Below are 17,665 nucleotides of genomic sequence, written 5' to 3'. Positions count from 1 at the left end.
AAGTGACGCGTGCCGAGGGGGACAGCGTGACGTTGAGATGCGTGGATGCACACTGACAGTCACTCACGGTTCAGCAAGGCTGCATGAGCGGAACTCTCTAAACAGACTGAAGACATTTTTTGCTAGGAAGGGGGTTAAAGGTCAGCTAGAAAGCATCACTGTTTGACACCAAAAAAAAATGAGCCACCTGTTACAGTCACAAGCATGATGAAGCTTACAAGGGCGATAGTGCCCTCTAGTGGACACTGGAGGATTTCTATTCACTTTAAATGAACAGTACAGTATTAGAGGAGCACTCTCCCCCCTCTTAAAATCCCACCAGCAGAGGTTATCATTAAGGAAAGAATGCAAATATGTGTGGACATTATTATTTTTACACTGTGCAGGAGCCAGAGAAGAAAAATGTAAATGTGTGGCACAATTTTGAGTGCTTGACTGCACGTATCTACTGTACGCTGGATGTTATGTTGGCTGTCGTCCAAATGACCGCTCTTAAGGAGGTCGACCCTCGTGTGTTAAAGTGTTGGGACGGCTGATACAGGAGCGTGGGAATATTGGTCCCTCATCGGTGTGTGTGCTTGTGTGTTTATTATATGATACAGTGATGTGTTGAAATATGAGTGATGGAGTTTGGAAAATAGTTGATAATGCATCATTAAAAAAAAATGTTTTTTTTTTTTTTAATTATTTCATTATTGTAAGTTTTTATAAATTACAATATGGACTACTGTTTTACTTTACAAAATGGATTGGTTTTTGAGGGGAATGGAACGGATTAATGGCCTTTCCATTCATTTCAATGGCGAAAGATGATTTGAGTCAAGGCACCTCTGTTTGTACTGCACGATTGCATGAGAAACTTTCAAAGAGCACTTGCGCTGGCTCTCATGAGAGCACTTTTATTCAATTCTGAATTAACAAGATCAAGGTTTTGGCTCTCAGATCTAAAAGGACTTGCATAAGGGGAAAAAAATGTGATTATTCTGCTGTGTGTCGATTTAAAATTGAAGACAAGATTCTTTACCTGCATCATTGATAATCTAGAGTGACCCAATGAGTCGCTTTTTATCCAACTAGAGTTCAAAAGACATCCCTGTTTGATATCAAATGAGAAAATGAACCTGGAAATGCTGCAAACTTAATATACATTCGTGCCGGGAAATGTTAGTCCTCCCTTGATCTTTAGTTCCCGATGTCTTATGGAGGACTTTTTCTGATGCTTTTATTTATTTTTTTTTCTGCAGCTACCTGAAGCGCTTCAAGGTGATGAAGATCAAGGTGCTGCGATCGTGGTGCCGGCAGATCCTCAAGGGCCTCCACTTCCTGCACACCAGAGCGCCGCCCATCATTCACCGTGACCTCAAGTGCGACAACATCTTCATCACCGGGCCCACCGGCTCGGTCAAGATCGGCGACCTGGGCTTAGCCACGCTGAAACGGGCCTCGTTCGCCAAGAGCGTCATAGGTAGGAGGCATATCTCATTCGGTAACTTGGTGCTCTTTCTGGCTCGTTTGCAGGAATGCTGCATCACTAAAACCATGTACAAAGGAGTCACGATAAGCAAGACTCCTTTGTGGTGCGTTCAGGTACTCCAGAATTTATGGCGCCGGAGATGTACGAGGAGAAGTACGATGAATCTGTGGACGTCTACGCGTTCGGGATGTGCATGCTGGAGATGGCCACCTCCGAGTACCCCTACTCGGAATGCCAGAACGCCGCCCAGATCTACCGACGGGTCACCAGCGTGAGTGCTGATTTGTTTTTCTTCGCTTATTCTGGATTGAATTTACGTGTCGCTGTGTCCGTCTGACTTCCAACCACACCTGCTCAATTTAATTTAGACATCTTAAAAATGGCATGACTTCGTTGCCCCGTAACAGACGTCCTTGTTCTTTCCCCCCCTGATGACGGACGACCTGCCATTTTTCGTCAAAACAACCACTTGGCCTTGCGCGTTATTTTCTGACTCATGCCCCTAATTAAGTCGCCCCTGAGTGTCCCCAATTGACCTCTCACCGCGTCACTAAAAACAACGATTATATAAGTGTATTTGGCAGGAATTAATGATGGTATCTACTTCCTGTTAATACTCGGTACCGGCGCGAAAACAAATTCGCCAAGGAAATCAGTATTCCGTCCATTTGCGCCCTCGATGTTGCTTCATAAATCTCACGTCTCTGCCTCGTCCTCTAATCCTGGCCGAAAGTCGACGAGACTTTCTCTTCCTCCTGAGCATTTCTTACCTCCAGTCGTCCTCATGAAGCGCGCTCCTCATCTGTCATACCTAACAGCATTACCCCCCACCTTGCCCTCCCCCGCATCAGTCCTAACGTTGTTTGGCCCTGGAACTCGGTGTGTGCGTGTTTGTGGCTGGTGGGTCGTTGGGGAGTGGAAAGAGCGAAAACAGCCAATGACAGAAAAGATGGGCGGTGGTCATTTCTGGTAAACTTGCCGGTAAACACTCTTGAGACCCTTCAGACCGAAAACCTCTTCTCGTGGTACGCTCAAGGCAAGTCACGCATCTTTTATTGCGATACCTTTACGGATTCATCAATTAAACTGCCGACGAAAATTGTGGCTTTTTTTTTTTTTTAAATAGGGAGCCTTTATTTCGGGTTTTTGCGTCACCATGGAGCTGTACGTCCTCCAAAAATGATTTTCCGATTTGCTCTTATTCAAACAGTCTAATCAAAATAACGAGGCGGCATTCATGGTAACCTGATTAGATTGATGTTATTCCGTGCCTCGCAATTAGGATCGCGGCAGTAATCTGGTGACTTTTCAAGTAAACTCATGGCGTCACAGCACTACTTTTTTTTGTTTTGTTTTTTTTGAGTCGACTGAAGGAGCATTTGTTCGGTGTAATTGAACGAATTAACTTGTTTATTTGTCCCGTCACGCAGGGAGTGAAGCCTGGCAGTTTTGATAAGGTAGCCATTCCCGAAGTGAAGGAAATCATCGAGGGTTGCATCAGGACCAACAAAGATGAGAGGTGCGACACACGAAACGACGATACAGTTGCGTCGTCCCGTTGATTTGTTTTCATCCTGCCGATTTTTGTCAAATTCGGTTATCTCAGCCCAATTAATGGTCAGCTGATTGAAGCTCTGAAGATGAGATAGTCATTGTTGAACATTTTCCCGAGGATAGATAATGTTGTTGCTCCCGTTTGATTAAGTGAATGCCACGTCTGCCTTGTTAGTCCGTCACAAAACCCGTCCCAAGTGTTTTTCTTCTTCTGCTACATTTGTTCAAAATAGACAAATTGTCTCTTGTCTCGCCTCTCCACCAGATACGCTATCAAGATCCTGTTGAACCACGCTTTCTTCCAAGAGGACTCCGGGGTCAGGGTTGAACTGGCAGAGGAGGATGACGGGGAAATGATCGCCATCAAACTGTGGCTTCGGATCGAAGACGTCAAGAAGCTCAAAGGTAAGCGGGCTGAAAGGATGAATCGAATCATTTGGAATACTCGACATCTGCTGCACGGCTTGTCGTCGTCTTTCCAGGAAAATACAAAGACAACGAAGCCATCGAGTTCTCCTTTGACCTCAACAAGGACGTTCCCGAAGATGTGGCTCAGGAAATGGTATCAGCTAAGAGTGATTTGGGTTCCAAAAAAAAAAAAAGAAAAGTGTTGACGCCGCGTCCCCGCCTTTTAAGGTTGAGTCTGGCTATGTGGCCGAGGGCGACCACAAGACCATGGCCAAAGCCATCAAGGAGCGCGTGTCACTGATCCGGAGGAAGCGAGAGCAGAGGCAGCTGGTGCGAGAAGAGCAGGCGAAGAAGAAACGGGAGGCGGAGCAACAGCAAGAGGCACTCAAAGCGTCACACACGCAGGTTTGTTGGACCTTATTCATTTCAACCGGGTCATTTCATGGATTTTATGAACGGGAAGACCTTAAATGGCATTAAAAGTCATTAAATATGTTGTCCGGAGGCATAAATAAATAAGTACAATTGATGGACAAACATTATGATTTGATCATAAAAACGACGATGAGCGAAATAAAGGCACACGTTATGCAAAGGAGTCACGACAACACAATTTACCTGTCATAAATATATATTATTAATGAATATAATGAATTAATAAATATATCCGTGGAGACTTGTGGTTACTTATAACTTACAATGACCAAAAGGGTCTGGCGTCCACAAGTTGCTTCATGTTCCGATTCATTTGCCGTTAAAATGTACTATTTATTCAAAAATGAAACACTAATGCCACCTAGTGGCCGAAAATTGATCTAAACACAAATCACTTCTTTTAACTGTATGGCGCTGTATCTCTTTTCAACTTCAAATAACTTCTTCATGTCTATGTTCTACTACTTAATTGAAATGGAACGAACGAATATAATTTCCGTTTATTTTTGTTTGTCGTCAGACGGATGTTGAGGAGTCAGAGGTGGAGCAACCGCGTCAGCACAAGCAACTGGGCATCTCGCACACAAGTAAGACACACATGACGCTGATTTGCTGACACGTAATATCCCCTCTTTGACCTTCTATTCAATTTGCATTCATCTCAGTCGAAGGAGGCGCCGACAGCGGTCAAGGGTCATCGCTTTTTGCCAGCGACTGCCCACAGCTGGGTCAGCTGACCATGTCCTACAGCTGCCCGCCGGCCACCCAGCCTCAGTCGCAGAGTCCCTACCCGTCGGCACCCGGCGCGCCGCAACAGCACCCGGCCTACCCTCAGCCGCCGCAACCGGGGGTGAGTGGCGTATGTCGCTTCGTGCGCTCGCTGATGTTGTTACGTGTTGCGTTGGAGTGGGATCACGATTGCCGTGCCTGCGCGTGGATTTGCGGTTATGACCTGAGCATGTTTGGATTTTATGTTTAGCAGTCATGAGAGGAAGAGCAGTTTTTGAAATACATTATTTTTTATTTTTCTGACCTCCATTCTTTTCCCTGGTTTTATATTCTTCCGATGTTATTCCATTTTTTTTCACTGTTGAATTTAAATGATTGTCATGTTTTTTTGTATGTATTGGATGTCATATGCAAGTTTTCATTCACCAAACTTTGTATGGGAAAAAAAATGCAATGCAGTTGTTGTCGGGTGGAATCCTTGCATCTACTTTTCGGGAATTATTTTTATTATTATGCCGGACCAGACAAACTGTCAATTTGATTGCGGTTACGCCATCCTCTCAAAGGTCTTCGAGCCATGCGTTGCTCATCAGTGGAATAGGTGGAAATGAAAACGTCTGCAATCCTGCACGGAAGCATTTCAGCTCGCGATATTTTTTTTGTGCAAAACATTCTCGAAATTGACTTTTTGAAGTGGTTATTGTATAAAAAGCCTGCAGGCTTTCAATCTTGAGGTGACATAATGCTGCACAGCTCACACAGAGAAAGAAGCCCAGTTTGAAATGACTTTTCGGTTTGAGAGCGTTAATAAAGAGGTTTCCGCCCGACAGCAACATCTTATCTTTTCTCCTTTTGTGTTTTTTTAAATTCATTTCAGAATTTTTCTCGCCTTCCTTTAATTCAAATTGAAGTCGATTTTTGTTGTGATTATTGTATATTTTGTGTCGTTTATGTTGACATTTTGTTGCGTCTTTACTTGTTTCTTCTCCCATTCCGTCCCATTCCGCCCCGCAGCCTGTGTCCCACCGCCGCCGAAGCCGTAGCATGTCCGTTTGCGTCCCCCCCTCCTCCTACTCCCTCACCCCCACCCCCCCGGCGCCACGCCCCAAGCGGCCCGTCACTCCTCCGCCAGCGCTGTCGTCCTCGCCCTCCCCTCGTGCGCCTCGCTCGGCCGAGAGGGACACGTTCGCCGGGCGCCTCTCCAAGGCCCTGGAGACGGTGCTTCCTCTTCACTCCGCCCCGTCGCTGCCAAGGCAACGACGGGCCAGTCTGCCCGCCCTCTTCTCCAGCCCCGTAGGTCCAAAGCTCCTCGTTCCGTCGCGCCACGTTTTGGTGGTGAGAAGCAGAGGGTTCGACTGAAAGAGATAACGGGGCATGACGTTGCCATCTCTTTCACCGCCTCTCTTCTTCTGGTGAACTAGCACAGGATTGCCCGTCCAAAACCAATGTACTAATATCCTGTGCATCTACCACGAGGAAAGCCTATTCTCAGGCAGTATTGATCACATATGTGGACAGGTTCGTGTGTCAGGAAAAGTACAACGATAATCAAAAGAAAGGATCTTCAATCCTGTTCCTTAAAGGTCAGCTGTCCTGTCTCTTACCCATCTCTCCTGTCTCTTACCCATCTCTCCCTGCTGCAACACAACTGATTGAAAAGATCAGGATCCTTGTATGATCATTTGAATCAGGTGTGTTGCAGCCGAGAGAGATAGGTCACAGACAGGACAGCGGACCTCGAGGAACAGGATTGACGATCTATAGTAATAAGAGAAGATAGTTCTAAAACATTTTCTAAGTGAAGATGCATCAGCAGATTGATGAACTTGGAGTGAATATTTCACCTTCCAGCTTCAATCCTTCCTGTCCTCTTGTTTAATTTTCACCCTCATTTTTCCCTCATTCTCTTTTTTTGTCCTTTGGAATATTCTCTTCTATCCTAACCCCATCGTTTTGCTTCTGGGGTCTATTCTGTTCAGAGACAATGCTCTTTGTGTTGCCTTTCTGTCGTTCCTAAACCCGTTGTATGTCGTTGTCGCAGCAGCATTCAATGGCGCACCCCTACAGCGGCGGAGCGAGCACACCAGGAGGAGCCGGGGGGGGCGCCACTCTCCCGACACTGGCGGACCCCCCGACGATTTTCTTCCCTTCCATCCCCGAGCGCCCCGTCTCCTTCTCGCCGCCTCCCACCGCCCCCCCCAAGGCGTACAACACGCAGCGGCGCAAGAGCACGTCGATCCTCGAGGCTCACACCCGCCACTTTCAGCCGGCGTACCCCCGATACGGGAGCAGCCTGCACCCGTTCTCCGGCATGGAGGGTGTGGACGCGCCCCCTCTCTTCATGGTCAATCCCGGTTTCGCCGCGGCCGCTCAGAGACTCGGAGTCGGGGAGCATCTGCATCTGGCGGGGCAATCGGAGCCGACGTTCTACGGCTACAAGGACATGAGGGCGGAGCACGAGGAAGTGGTGAGGAGATTGAGTTTGAACCAAGCGGCCTTACTGGACCATTACGAAGCCATGGCGTACGGCGGCTACCCGATGACCGCGCACCAGCTCGGCCTTTTGAGCTACCACCAGCAGAGGCAAGCGGCCGCCGCGGCTGCCAGTTTGGGCTACGATTCCGGCCCTCAGCCGGGCTTCTTGCACCCTCACATCATGCAAAGACTGAGCGCGCACAGTCCGGTTCCTTCCATGAGTCAACCCGCGGGTTGCCCTGTTTCTTGTTCATCCGCCGACGCGTCGCACCACGCGTCACCTTGCACCTACCCGATGTCAGCCCCGCCAATCATGGCCGACGCGCCAGCACCTACCGGTAGCGTTTTCGACTACCATTTAGCCGCCGCCGCCACCGACCCGAGCCTCCTGGCCTCCAGACTGTACCGAGCCCGGAGGAGCTCCATGGATCTCCCACTGGAGGAAAACACCCCAACGGGGTCGGGCGGCTCAGGCTCGTACCTTCGACTCCAGCCGGTAACGGAAGAGATGTGTTCCTACGTCAGTCCTGAGTTGCCTTTACCGCCGGGAAGTCTCCTCCTCCATCACGCGGGCCTGAGCGCTAAAGACCGAAGCCCAGAACCATCCAGCGACTCTCTCCCGTCCTCCGACGCGGGAGAGTTCCAGTCACCCCCGCCTTCCTCCCGCCATTTCGACCCGTCGGCCGCTCGCTCCATCCCGCAGACGTCCTCGGCTGTATTCGGCGATTCGACAGAAAACCAGGCGCATCCGCCATCCATGCAGAGTTTTCTCCCTCCCACCCCGGCCTCGGACGTGACCGCATCGGCGACCCAACAGGAGTCGCTCGTTCCGACTGCGTGGGCCCGCCACGGAGGGGTGGTTCCCTCCCAGCCGGACATGACGTACCATGAGTCATTGCTGGCCATGCAGGCCGCACCGGTACGGAGTTCACCTTTTCGACATTCTACAAGTTTAAAGCCGTGGGTCCAATTACATCATCGCAGTTGGATTTATTGCTACAAACGATTGTTGTCAGTGGCAGTATCTTTTTTTGAACGACGAGGTATCGGAGTACTTTTCTTTCGTACCGATACACAAATTTCACCTTTTCAAAATAGCGACCGGCGATTGCTGCTTGAGTGATAAGGTAATTTGACCCATGAGCAATTCTTGTACTGGTCCCCTAAAAAAAAAAAAACCCCGACACTCTCGATCATGTAGTAAGGTTGTGAGTTTAACCCCCTGCTGTCACTCGGATGCTGCGGGGCACGTCTCAAATGTGCGTCATGAACGTCTCATGAATTCCTTTTTGACGTTCAAAATAAATAGTTGGGACGTTCACGTTTGCTTGAGACTTGCCCTGTTCTTCCAGCTTTATAAACCGCCTAAGCCTCCCCTTTTTTTTTTTTTAAATGTACTCAGTAAGTAGTATTTTGTCTGTATGTTCATATATTTCCGTATATGAAGGAAACGTGTGTTTGTGCAAGTATGACAGACATATGGCATACTTGTATTTTATGCGTGTACAAATCCAAAGTCGCTTGCGCTTAGTTCTGAAGTTTTTGATTGGTCGAAGGCCGCAAAGCTGCGAGACTTTGTTGATTTGTGCCGACAAACACGCCAAAACATACAACAAAACAACGGAGGCTTAGGTCCAAAAAAATGTCAATGTGCAGTACTTTTTATCTGTATATTTTTTATTTTGCAGCTTTGTGATAAACCGCTTCAATTCAATTGTTTATTTATTTATTATTATTTTTTTTTTTTGTTGCTTTTCCCCATTTGTTATTAGTGTCTTTTGCAGGGTTCAAAGGTTACAGCTGCAACTCCTCAAACCCTTAGAAAGCTGATCGCATCCGTGTCGTATTGGTCGTTGTTTTGTTGCTTTTCTATCGTGACGTTTTATTTTATTTTATTTTTTTTTTTGTGCTTGTTGAGCTGTTGTGTCGCAACTATACTTGTTTAAGCTCCCGTCTTGACAAGTATAACGTTGTACGCAGCCTTCTAAGGGTTCATTTCGGGTCTGATAGTCGCAATTCTAATGTTCTCGATGTGACATTTGAGGAAGACGCGTAAGAAAAAGGAAAAAAAAAAATGTTTGCTTGTACTTCTGCGTGTCTGTAACACGCACTTATCCCCCCGCTGTTAATTTACGACCTGCATGGGAACAAAACCCCGCCCTAACGAGCCTAACCCGCGTTTTGTACCTGCCGTTCTCGTCCGTGTGCATGCGTGCATACACAAGACAGAAACCTAGACGGACGTAGAAGTAGCTTGCGTTTGCACGCATGCATTTTCACATGAGGCCAAACGTAATTCTCATCACTTCTTTTTTTTTTTTTCTTTAATTTCGCAACGCTCAGAGTTCTACCGCTCCAGGTTCCCCGCTGTTAGGCCCGGTGGCCTCGCAGGCGACCCCCCAGCAGGTGAGAAAAATAAACCTCCTGTCTTTTCTTTTTTTAATGCGACAGAGCCTTGCATGATGTTTGAATTCCTCTCGGCAGGTGGGCGCGTCCATCCAGGCCGCGGTGTCATCGGTTCCGAGTCCGACGCATATTTCCTTGCTGCAGCCCTCCGCACAGGTGACCTTTTTGCGTAATATTGACCTAAATGACATCAGCTCAGTTGGCTTCTCTTTACTTTTTTTTTTTTTCCCCCCTCGGCATGCCGCCCGTGTCGGGTTTGTCTCTCACTTTCTCTCGTGTGTGTGTGTGTGTGTGTGTGTGCATGCTCAGTCATGTGACCTCAGCGAATCTCGCAGTATGGAAAAAAATGTTTTTCTCTACCAAAACCCGCGAGCACTGGTTCAGGTAACTTGAGTGGTGCCGTGCCGTGCGTGCGTGCGTGCGTGCGTGCGTGCTCCTCCCTTTTCCTGCCTATTCCCTCAATCCACCCCCCTTCCTGACTCACCTTTCCTTTTCTGTCTCCTTTCCCTCCTTTCACTGGCTCCGCCTCCTCACCTCAGCCCAGTGTGAGTGCCCCCACCTGTTCCGCGGCCGCGGCGAGCCGTACTCCGTCTCCGTCGCCGCCCCCTCCCGTCACCGTGCCGACAGCGGCCGTGGCCTCCCCTCCCCGCCCTCTGCCGCTTCCGGTTCCCCCTCCCCCCTCGCCCGCGCCCGCGTCCCAGCCGTTGGCCACCATGGTGCCAATCATCAGTGTAGTCCCCGCCCCGTCCGATACTGCCCCGGAAGCCCCGCCCCAGGTACTAGTCGTGGCGCGGCGAGAATGCCCCCGTAGAACTTTGCTCAATTTAGCTGTAAACATTTGAGTCTCCCAAATATGCGTGTGTGTGATGTCTATTTTTATATTTTGACGCAAATGTTTGCGTTCCAGTCTGTGTCTCAGCCCTCGGATCTGTCCCACTTGCAGCTGCAGGCACCTCTCACCCAAGCATCCATCGAGAGGTCAATAATTAACACGTTATTTTAAGTGCAATTAAATATTGGTGCTTCCGGAAATATCGCCCAAAATTTTGGTCGTCACTCTTTTTGTCTTTTCTCCGACCAATTGTAGTGGCTACTCGGAGGCGTCGGGCCTCAGTGATGGCAACGAAGGCGGAGGACGGGGCGGCCGCCACGAGGGCCGCTCGGCCCTGCGACACCAGAGACGTTCCGTGCGGAGCCGCTCCCGCCATGAGAAGTTCTCCAAAGCCAAACTCAACGTCCTCAATGTAATTTTTGAAAAAAAAAATAAATAAATAATCCCGGGCACTCCTGGTCCAATCTTGATGCATTTGCATCCATGTGAAGATATCCAACCGCGGAGACCGAGTAGCAGAGTGTCAGCTGGAGACTCACAACAGGAAGATGGTCACCTTCAGGTTTGACCTGGATGGAGACAACCCGGAGGAGATTGCGCAAATTATGGTATGATGCAGCCGTGCTTTTTAACTCATTCACTACTCCCCGAGTGAAAAAAAAAGAATCTTGGACGTCTTTAGCCGTCAATGGCAGCAAATGAGTTAACATGCCATCCAGGTTCAGAGCGAGTTCATCCTAGAGAGCGAGAGGGAGTCGTTCATCGAGCAGGTCCGGGAGGTCATCGAGAACGCCGACGAAAAAGGCCTGGAGAGGGACGCCAGCGGCCAGGTGAGTCGCAACGCTGGCGCGTCATCACGCGAGTGGACGGTTTTGAAATAATCGCGTTCGATTGGCTTCCAGATGAGCGGCGACACGGCCCAGCAGAATCTTGCCATATGCATCCCCATGCCAGGTGATCATCGTTAGAAAATGGAGCGGCGAGCTCAATGTTATTTTTTGATGCGCAAACCAACTGTGTTTGTTCATTTAGACGTCAGCAACGGCGCAACGGGACAAGTGGTGCATTCAGCGGGTCGCAAATTCATCGTCAGCCCCGTACCCGAGGCCAGGCTCAAGGAACTGAGCTTCCCCGCCTCGCCTTTGCCTTCCGTCGAAACAGGTGAGCGTTTTATTCACGCTTGGTGATTAATCTGTCGGCTTGATGATTTCTATTTTTTATGCTTTTGTTTTTTTGTTCTTTCTTGCAAGTTCCGACTCAAGCTTTGGGGCTGTCAAAATCGGCGGGGGCTGTCAGCTTACAGCAAGCCTTCTCGGAGCTGCGACAGAACAAAAAGCAGTTGGATCCGGGACCGAGCACCGCGCCGGCCTGCACGCACCCTCCAGCGTCTTCTTCCTCTCAAGCGTTTGAAGCGTCCGCCGGTGGTGCCGCCCCGGGTTCGAATCAAGAGGCCTCCGATGCGTCGCCCACTTCTTCCGCCGCTCCTTCTTCCGTTGTGTGGAATCCCTCGCAGGCCCCGGCGTCGGTCCCGTCCACCTTACCCCTCATCCTCCCGACGATGCTCACATCCCCTCCCGCCTCCCTGGTGACCTCACCTTCCTCCGGGCTCCCGGCCAGCGAAACCCCGCTCGACCATCACTCGCTCTCTCCCACCTCGTCCTGCGTCGTCCCCGCCCCCTCGTCGTCGTCCGCCAATCTTTCCACAGTCCAACCCACCCTGGTGCACTCGCAGCCGCAGATCGCCGCACAGCCCGGGCAGACGCACGCCCACTGCGGGGAATGTGACTCAAGGTGAGTTTTAATGGAAAAATCCCCACTCCCACCCAATGAAAAAAGTGATATTCCTCCCAGGTGTGACGCATCCATGGAGTGCCAAAGCAAGCCAGACGACATCCAAGCGCTCGAGAAGAAGCTGCGCTCGCTCTTCATGGACCTCGGGGGAGGGGTGGTCTCCCCCCAGGGGGAGCCGCTGCCGCCCGACGCTGCCTCCGGAGCCTCGGCGGGGGGGACCTCCTCCCCGCTCCCGCTGGCCACTTCCGCCGCTTCTGTCGGCTCTAGCCAGACATCCAATTCACCTCAGCCCCCCACCACCTTGGCGCTGGGCTCGCCCTCCCCCGTGCAGGGCCCCAGCACGCCCAGCTCCACTCCCGCACCTGCTGGTATGTCTTTTAAATGGCTGTCCTCAAGCTTCTTAGTTAATTTTTTTATTTTTTTATTTACTCTTTCCTCCAGTAAACACTTCCACCAACTTTGGCCAGAGCACTTCATCCAAAACTCCCTTATCCAGGGTACCGGTGAGTGATTTTTCTATTTTCCAAAGGTGCCTTGAGATGGGAGTTAAAATGTTTTCTGGCCCCACTTGTAACCCAAAACAAGTATTTCAAATCACTTTATGGTCAATGGAAATCCGTTTCACATTTTGTTTTTAATAAGAACAATAACACTCTGTGATATTGTACTTTATAATAAAGTAACAACATTATGTAATAGAATTTAAAATATTATAATTGTTTGCTTCAGTTCAATGGAGATTTTGCTGCTCCCTCAGGTGTGTGTCTTTTGGCCACCAGGGCGCAGTATAATTCAGATTGCGATACCTGGAGAGAGTCATTTTTTTTTAGTGTGTGATGACCGTATCCACACCGTGCTCAAATTTTAGCTCACAAGTCAAAGCCAAAAATTGCGTCACCCATCTCAAGCGCCACTGTAGAAAATCTGAAGTAGCATTATAGGTAATAGCCTATTAACATTTAAAGGAAAAGATCATCATGCATTAACACGTTTTCCTTTCCTCACAACTCATCTTGCATGCAAGTTCATTGCCTTTTTTTTTTTTTTTTTCCTCTCCAAATCTCATCTCTCCCACTTTCCTCTCCGGGATTAGGCCAGTTCTCCTTCTTCAGAGTTGCCGCCGTCCCTCCCTGGACCGTGTATCACTCAGGTGTTGTTGTTTTTGCTGCTATTTAAGAGTGCTGTACGTCTCCGGGATGCTTTTACTAACATGGAATGTTTTAGGATGTCTAGATGGGGAATGCCAAGCGGTAATTATTGAGGCGGAGCACTTAAGTCATTTGAAATTGACAGATGCAAAAGAAGCAATCGCTGACAGACTACTTGAGACATAATGCATGGACTTTTATTTCCCAGACTGTTTGGTTTTGTCTGCAAGGACCGCTAAAGATAGACTTCCATTCAATTACTGGGAGCATGCTCAATAAAAACGTGGGAGGTCACTGACATTGACTCGCTGCCTCTTAAAAAAAAAACTCCCTTGGGCGAAACGTGTCCTCTCGGATTCAAATGATCTCGACTGCTGTTAAATTCCGCGGCGGTTTGAATGATTTATGACTTATGTGGCCGTATAAAATACATTTGATTTATCTAGCTAATCATGCTAATTGTGCTTCGGCGTGTGCATTGAATTGCATTCCAGCCAACCCACTCAATAAAAAAAAAAAGGGTTGAATATTGGACTTATATAAACATTTAATTTAATTCTCTCTCGTCTCTCTACAGTCCCAGCAGCCTCTGGAGGACCTGGATGCTCAGCTGAGACGGGCTCTGAGCCCCGAGAATGTCCCCAATAGCACACCTACACAGGTACACTCACACACACACACACTCATTTTATAGACACGCTTCTAATAATTTGTGTCCTTGTTTTTTTTTACCTCAGGCTTCCCAAGGCGCCGTTCCTCTGGCGGGACAACCAAGTACGTATCGTGATTTGCTCTTTGCAGGTCCTATGTAATCAATATTTTAAATGTTGTTTAACTTTCAGCTCCCTTATCTCCGGAGGAAGACGCCTCCTCTGCTGCTACTCCTCAAAGTGGAATCAAACTCGGGAGATTTCAGGTTCGGACGCCTTGAAGGAATGATTCGTCGCACCTCCTGCTTCTTCCTCGTTCTTATTTAGTTTTATTCCCGACGTTGCGAAGGTGTCGCCGGCCGTTGACGAGCCTCGGAAGCGGCGCCCGGCCTGCACGGAAGCCTCCTCCACCACGTTGTCTTCGTCGTCGTCGTCGTCCAGTCTCTCCAGCCCGGAGAGCACGCTGCACAAGGGCTCCTCGCTCGGAGTGGAAGGGGCACGGGGAGACGTGGTGGATGGACTCCCCGGAAAAATGCAGGGCGGGTCCCAACGCACTTCCCCGATCTGCTCACCAAAGCCAACCGCAACCATCGGACGCTTCCAGGTAGAAACTTTCATGACTTGCAACTCTTTCGATTTAGAATATCTCATCCCTTTGCGTTTTAATCCAGGTCACCACCAATTCCGAGGCCAAAGTCGGCAGGTTCTCCGTCAGTCGCGCACAAGAGCAGAGCACCGAGCCCGCCGCCCAGGCGGCGAACGGACCCGCCGAGCCCGGCCGCGTCCCGAGTCCCGAGGCCGCTCACAAAGCTTCCCTACCCAGTCTGAACACCACCAACTCCTTCAACAACTCCTACTTGAGCAGCGACAACGACTCGGAATTCGAGGACGAGGACTTCAAGCGGGAGATCAACCGCCTCCGAGAAAAGTGAGGCGCCGCTTTGCCGTGAAGGCTCACGGACGGACGGTCATCTTATTTTGGTTCGTTTTTATCCCAACAGACACTTGAGTGAGATTCAAGCCCTCCACTCGCGCCAGAAGGAAGAAATTGACGTTCTCTTCACCAGACTGGGGAAGGTAAACGACACGGACGTGAACTTCACAGAAGAAAAGTGAGCTTTTTAGACCAAGCGGCATTTTTGGTCGTGGGCGCAGGTTCCTCCAGCCGCCGTCCTCCCTCCAGTCATCGCCTTGGCTGGCAGGCGGCGGCGACCCACCAAGAGCAAATCCACCAAATCGTCCAGAACCAGCTCCTCGCACGGTAGCAAGAGTCCACTTCAGCCAGGTGCGCTTCCTTGCTATTAAACACTTCCTTCAGAGGACCTAAGGTGGATATAGAAAGTCTACACACCCCTGTTAAATAAAAAAAAATTGTTTTCATGGCCAAGTAAAAAATAATGTTCATGTCAAATATCAGCACACACCTGCCGCCATATCAAGGCCAGATGTTCTAGTCGGCTTTCAGAACTGTTCATAATTTCCTTCCAACGGGCATTTGAACCGGGGTGTGTAGACTTTCTCTACACAGCGCTCACCTGTGTGTTTGCAGTCATTGCAAGCTTTTAACATGATCTACTGTTTGTGTTTCCGTGTGTCCGCTTGGTTCCACGTGCGCGTGGGTGGGTGCTGCTGCAGGCTCGAAGCTTGAACATTTCTGACTGCCTTCCCCGTTTGTTTTCCCGTGTGCGTGTGCGTGTGTGTGTTTTGGATGCCCGGTGTCCCTGTGCACGCTCTCTCTCCCTCGCCGCTCGTCCTGCCTCTCCGCCGTTTCCAGGCAGCACTCTGGCGTTGTGCACGGGCCAGCTGGCTCAGTTAGCGACGGGAGAGTTAGCGGATCCCTCCGGCGGCGGCGGCGGCGGCGAATGTAGCGGTGAGCAACCCCTCAAAGCGGCGACCTCCAGCGACATCCTGTGTTCGGCCTACACCAGCTCGGCGGCGCTGTCGGTGCCCAGCTTGGGCGCTCTTACCCCAGGTAGGTTTTTTTGTCGACATTGTGATGTTTGCCCGCGAACAAACAAAGCACGCTTGCGTGTCGTCTCTTTTTTTTTTTTTTTTTTTTTTTTCCAACACTCGGCTCACCTTTCCTGTTCTCTTTCTGGGCTAACTCTTTGTCTTCTCTGTCCCATCTCTCGTTTTGTTGCACTCCTTTTTTTTTTTTTTCCATCCCCTCCTGTCTTCTCCTCCTCCTCACCACCCCATGAATCTTCATCTCCTCACTCAGGCTGCGTAAAGTTGAGCTGGGGTTCCGAGCGTTTGGCCTTCAAACCCGGCGGCAGGAGGACGCGCTTTCTGAGTACGCCCTGCTTGGCTCTTTGTGTGTAACGCTTTCATTTCTTTGCCTTTCTACCCGTCGTGCACTGTTCGTTCCTGGCTTTTTTTTTTTTTTTTTCGTCTTGTACAACCATCAAGTTCCAATTTTCCTTAAGCGTCGAGTCAATGAATATTTTGGCATGCATTTGTTTCTAGTGGAAGAGAAAATCGAGTTTGATGTGATTTGCTGTATTTTATTTTTTTTAAGTAACACCTTTTCTCTGTGATGAACTCAAGACTTTGGAGTGCTTATGAACTCTCCGTTTATGTCTTGAAATCCAAAAATGGAGAAAAAGGCACACTTGGCTCACAACTGAGCAGCTTATGGCATTTATATCCTCCTCCTGTTATTTATTTTTATTTGATTTATTTATTAATTTCTTTTTTTATGAATATCAATCCGATATCGAGTTGAGTTGATGAGCTCAGAAATATTTATTTCTTAGATCGCTCTCTGGGATTCGTTACCGGGTTTTAACTGTTGACTCCATTCTTGCTTTCTGGGTGCCGTGCAGGGAAGATGGTGAAAAAAGTCTGCCCCTGCAACCAGCTCTGTAGTAACTATCTGTCGTCTTCTCTTTCTTTTTTTCCTGCACTTTCCTTCCACTTTGCATTCATCCTCATGCTTGCTTTTCATCCAATTATTTCAGCGTCATCAGGTGCTTCGCATGACAAAGTGCTGGAATTGACCGAATACAAACGCATGCGCCTGCAATTTGACAAAAACGCTTTTAAATCGTCATCCTCTTACTTTTTGAAATACATTACCCAGAGTTCCATGCTGCTATTGTTGTCCATGCTGCATTTTTTTTCCATTTCATGGAAGTTGTCTTAACAGTTCATTTGGAAGATGCAATTTTCAAAGGCTTGCCAACCTTGAAAAAAAAAAATGAAATCGCAATATTAAAGGAACCAAAATCGCAATTCAATTAATTTTCAACGTCATCCATCTCTACTAATAAGTTGTACTTAGTTCCCACTAAGTACCGTTGTGACGTCGCACGCTCGTCTTTTGACGCAGGGACCAACAGCACCAACGCGGTGAGCGCTTCCGGCCTGTCTCAGAGCCAGGCGGGCTCCCAGTGTCTCAACATATCGGCCCCTCACCAGCGGAAAGGGACGTTCACCGATGATCTCCATAAACTGGTGGACAACTGGGCCAGAGACCTCTCACAGGTCTATTATTCACACAACAAAGCTTATAATCGTGTTATTACACATTTAAGTCACCTAAGCGATGGTTTTATTTTAATGCCCAGGGTAAGAAGAGCACCAAACAGCTGCAGCCGCCACCGGCGCCCGGTCACAGCTACGAGGTGAGACGCAAAACACACTACACACATTTGAGCCTTGCCACAAATTGTGATCAATTAGCACCCCCCAACTGAAAATGTTTGCAATTTTCTTTATCAACATAAAGCGGCGTTACTAACTACATATTTTAAACTCATCG

General features: G+C 48.9%; 1 protein-coding gene across 1 annotated transcript in view; it reads left to right on the top strand.

The window, feature by feature from the left end:
• Positions 1-17,665, top strand: part of wnk1b (WNK lysine deficient protein kinase 1b) — a 41,608-nt gene that overhangs the window by 21,169 nt on the left and 2,774 nt on the right. The window contains 33 exon segments of the mRNA XM_088282277.1: positions 1,245-1,465; positions 1,588-1,745; positions 2,905-2,993; positions 3,294-3,433; positions 3,511-3,590; positions 3,665-3,841; positions 4,392-4,721; positions 6,642-7,994; positions 9,419-9,481; positions 9,560-9,637; positions 10,021-10,257; positions 10,389-10,459; positions 10,569-10,725; positions 10,805-10,921; positions 11,033-11,143; positions 11,216-11,267; positions 11,346-11,474; positions 11,564-12,104; positions 12,165-12,472; positions 12,546-12,607; positions 13,198-13,254; positions 13,830-13,913; positions 13,990-14,026; positions 14,095-14,168; positions 14,252-14,506; positions 14,574-14,830; positions 14,904-14,979; positions 15,058-15,187; positions 15,677-15,874; positions 16,124-16,216; positions 16,728-16,769; positions 17,234-17,388; positions 17,472-17,528. Of these exon segments, the coding sequence (XP_088138403.1) occupies positions 1,245-1,465; positions 1,588-1,745; positions 2,905-2,993; positions 3,294-3,433; positions 3,511-3,590; positions 3,665-3,841; positions 4,392-4,721; positions 6,642-7,994; positions 9,419-9,481; positions 9,560-9,637; positions 10,021-10,257; positions 10,389-10,459; positions 10,569-10,725; positions 10,805-10,921; positions 11,033-11,143; positions 11,216-11,267; positions 11,346-11,474; positions 11,564-12,104; positions 12,165-12,472; positions 12,546-12,607; positions 13,198-13,254; positions 13,830-13,913; positions 13,990-14,026; positions 14,095-14,168; positions 14,252-14,506; positions 14,574-14,830; positions 14,904-14,979; positions 15,058-15,187; positions 15,677-15,874; positions 16,124-16,216; positions 16,728-16,769; positions 17,234-17,388; positions 17,472-17,528 (5,989 nt within the window).

This window comes from Idiotropiscis lumnitzeri, chromosome 2 (assembly GCF_059441095.1).
Source record: "Idiotropiscis lumnitzeri isolate Australia: NSW breed Sydney's pygmy pipehorse chromosome 2, RoL_Ilum_1.0, whole genome shotgun sequence".
Lineage (NCBI taxonomy): Eukaryota > Metazoa > Chordata > Actinopteri > Syngnathiformes > Syngnathidae > Idiotropiscis > Idiotropiscis lumnitzeri.
Note: the sequence above shows the minus strand (reverse complement) of the source record. Positions and strands in the feature narration are given on the sequence as shown.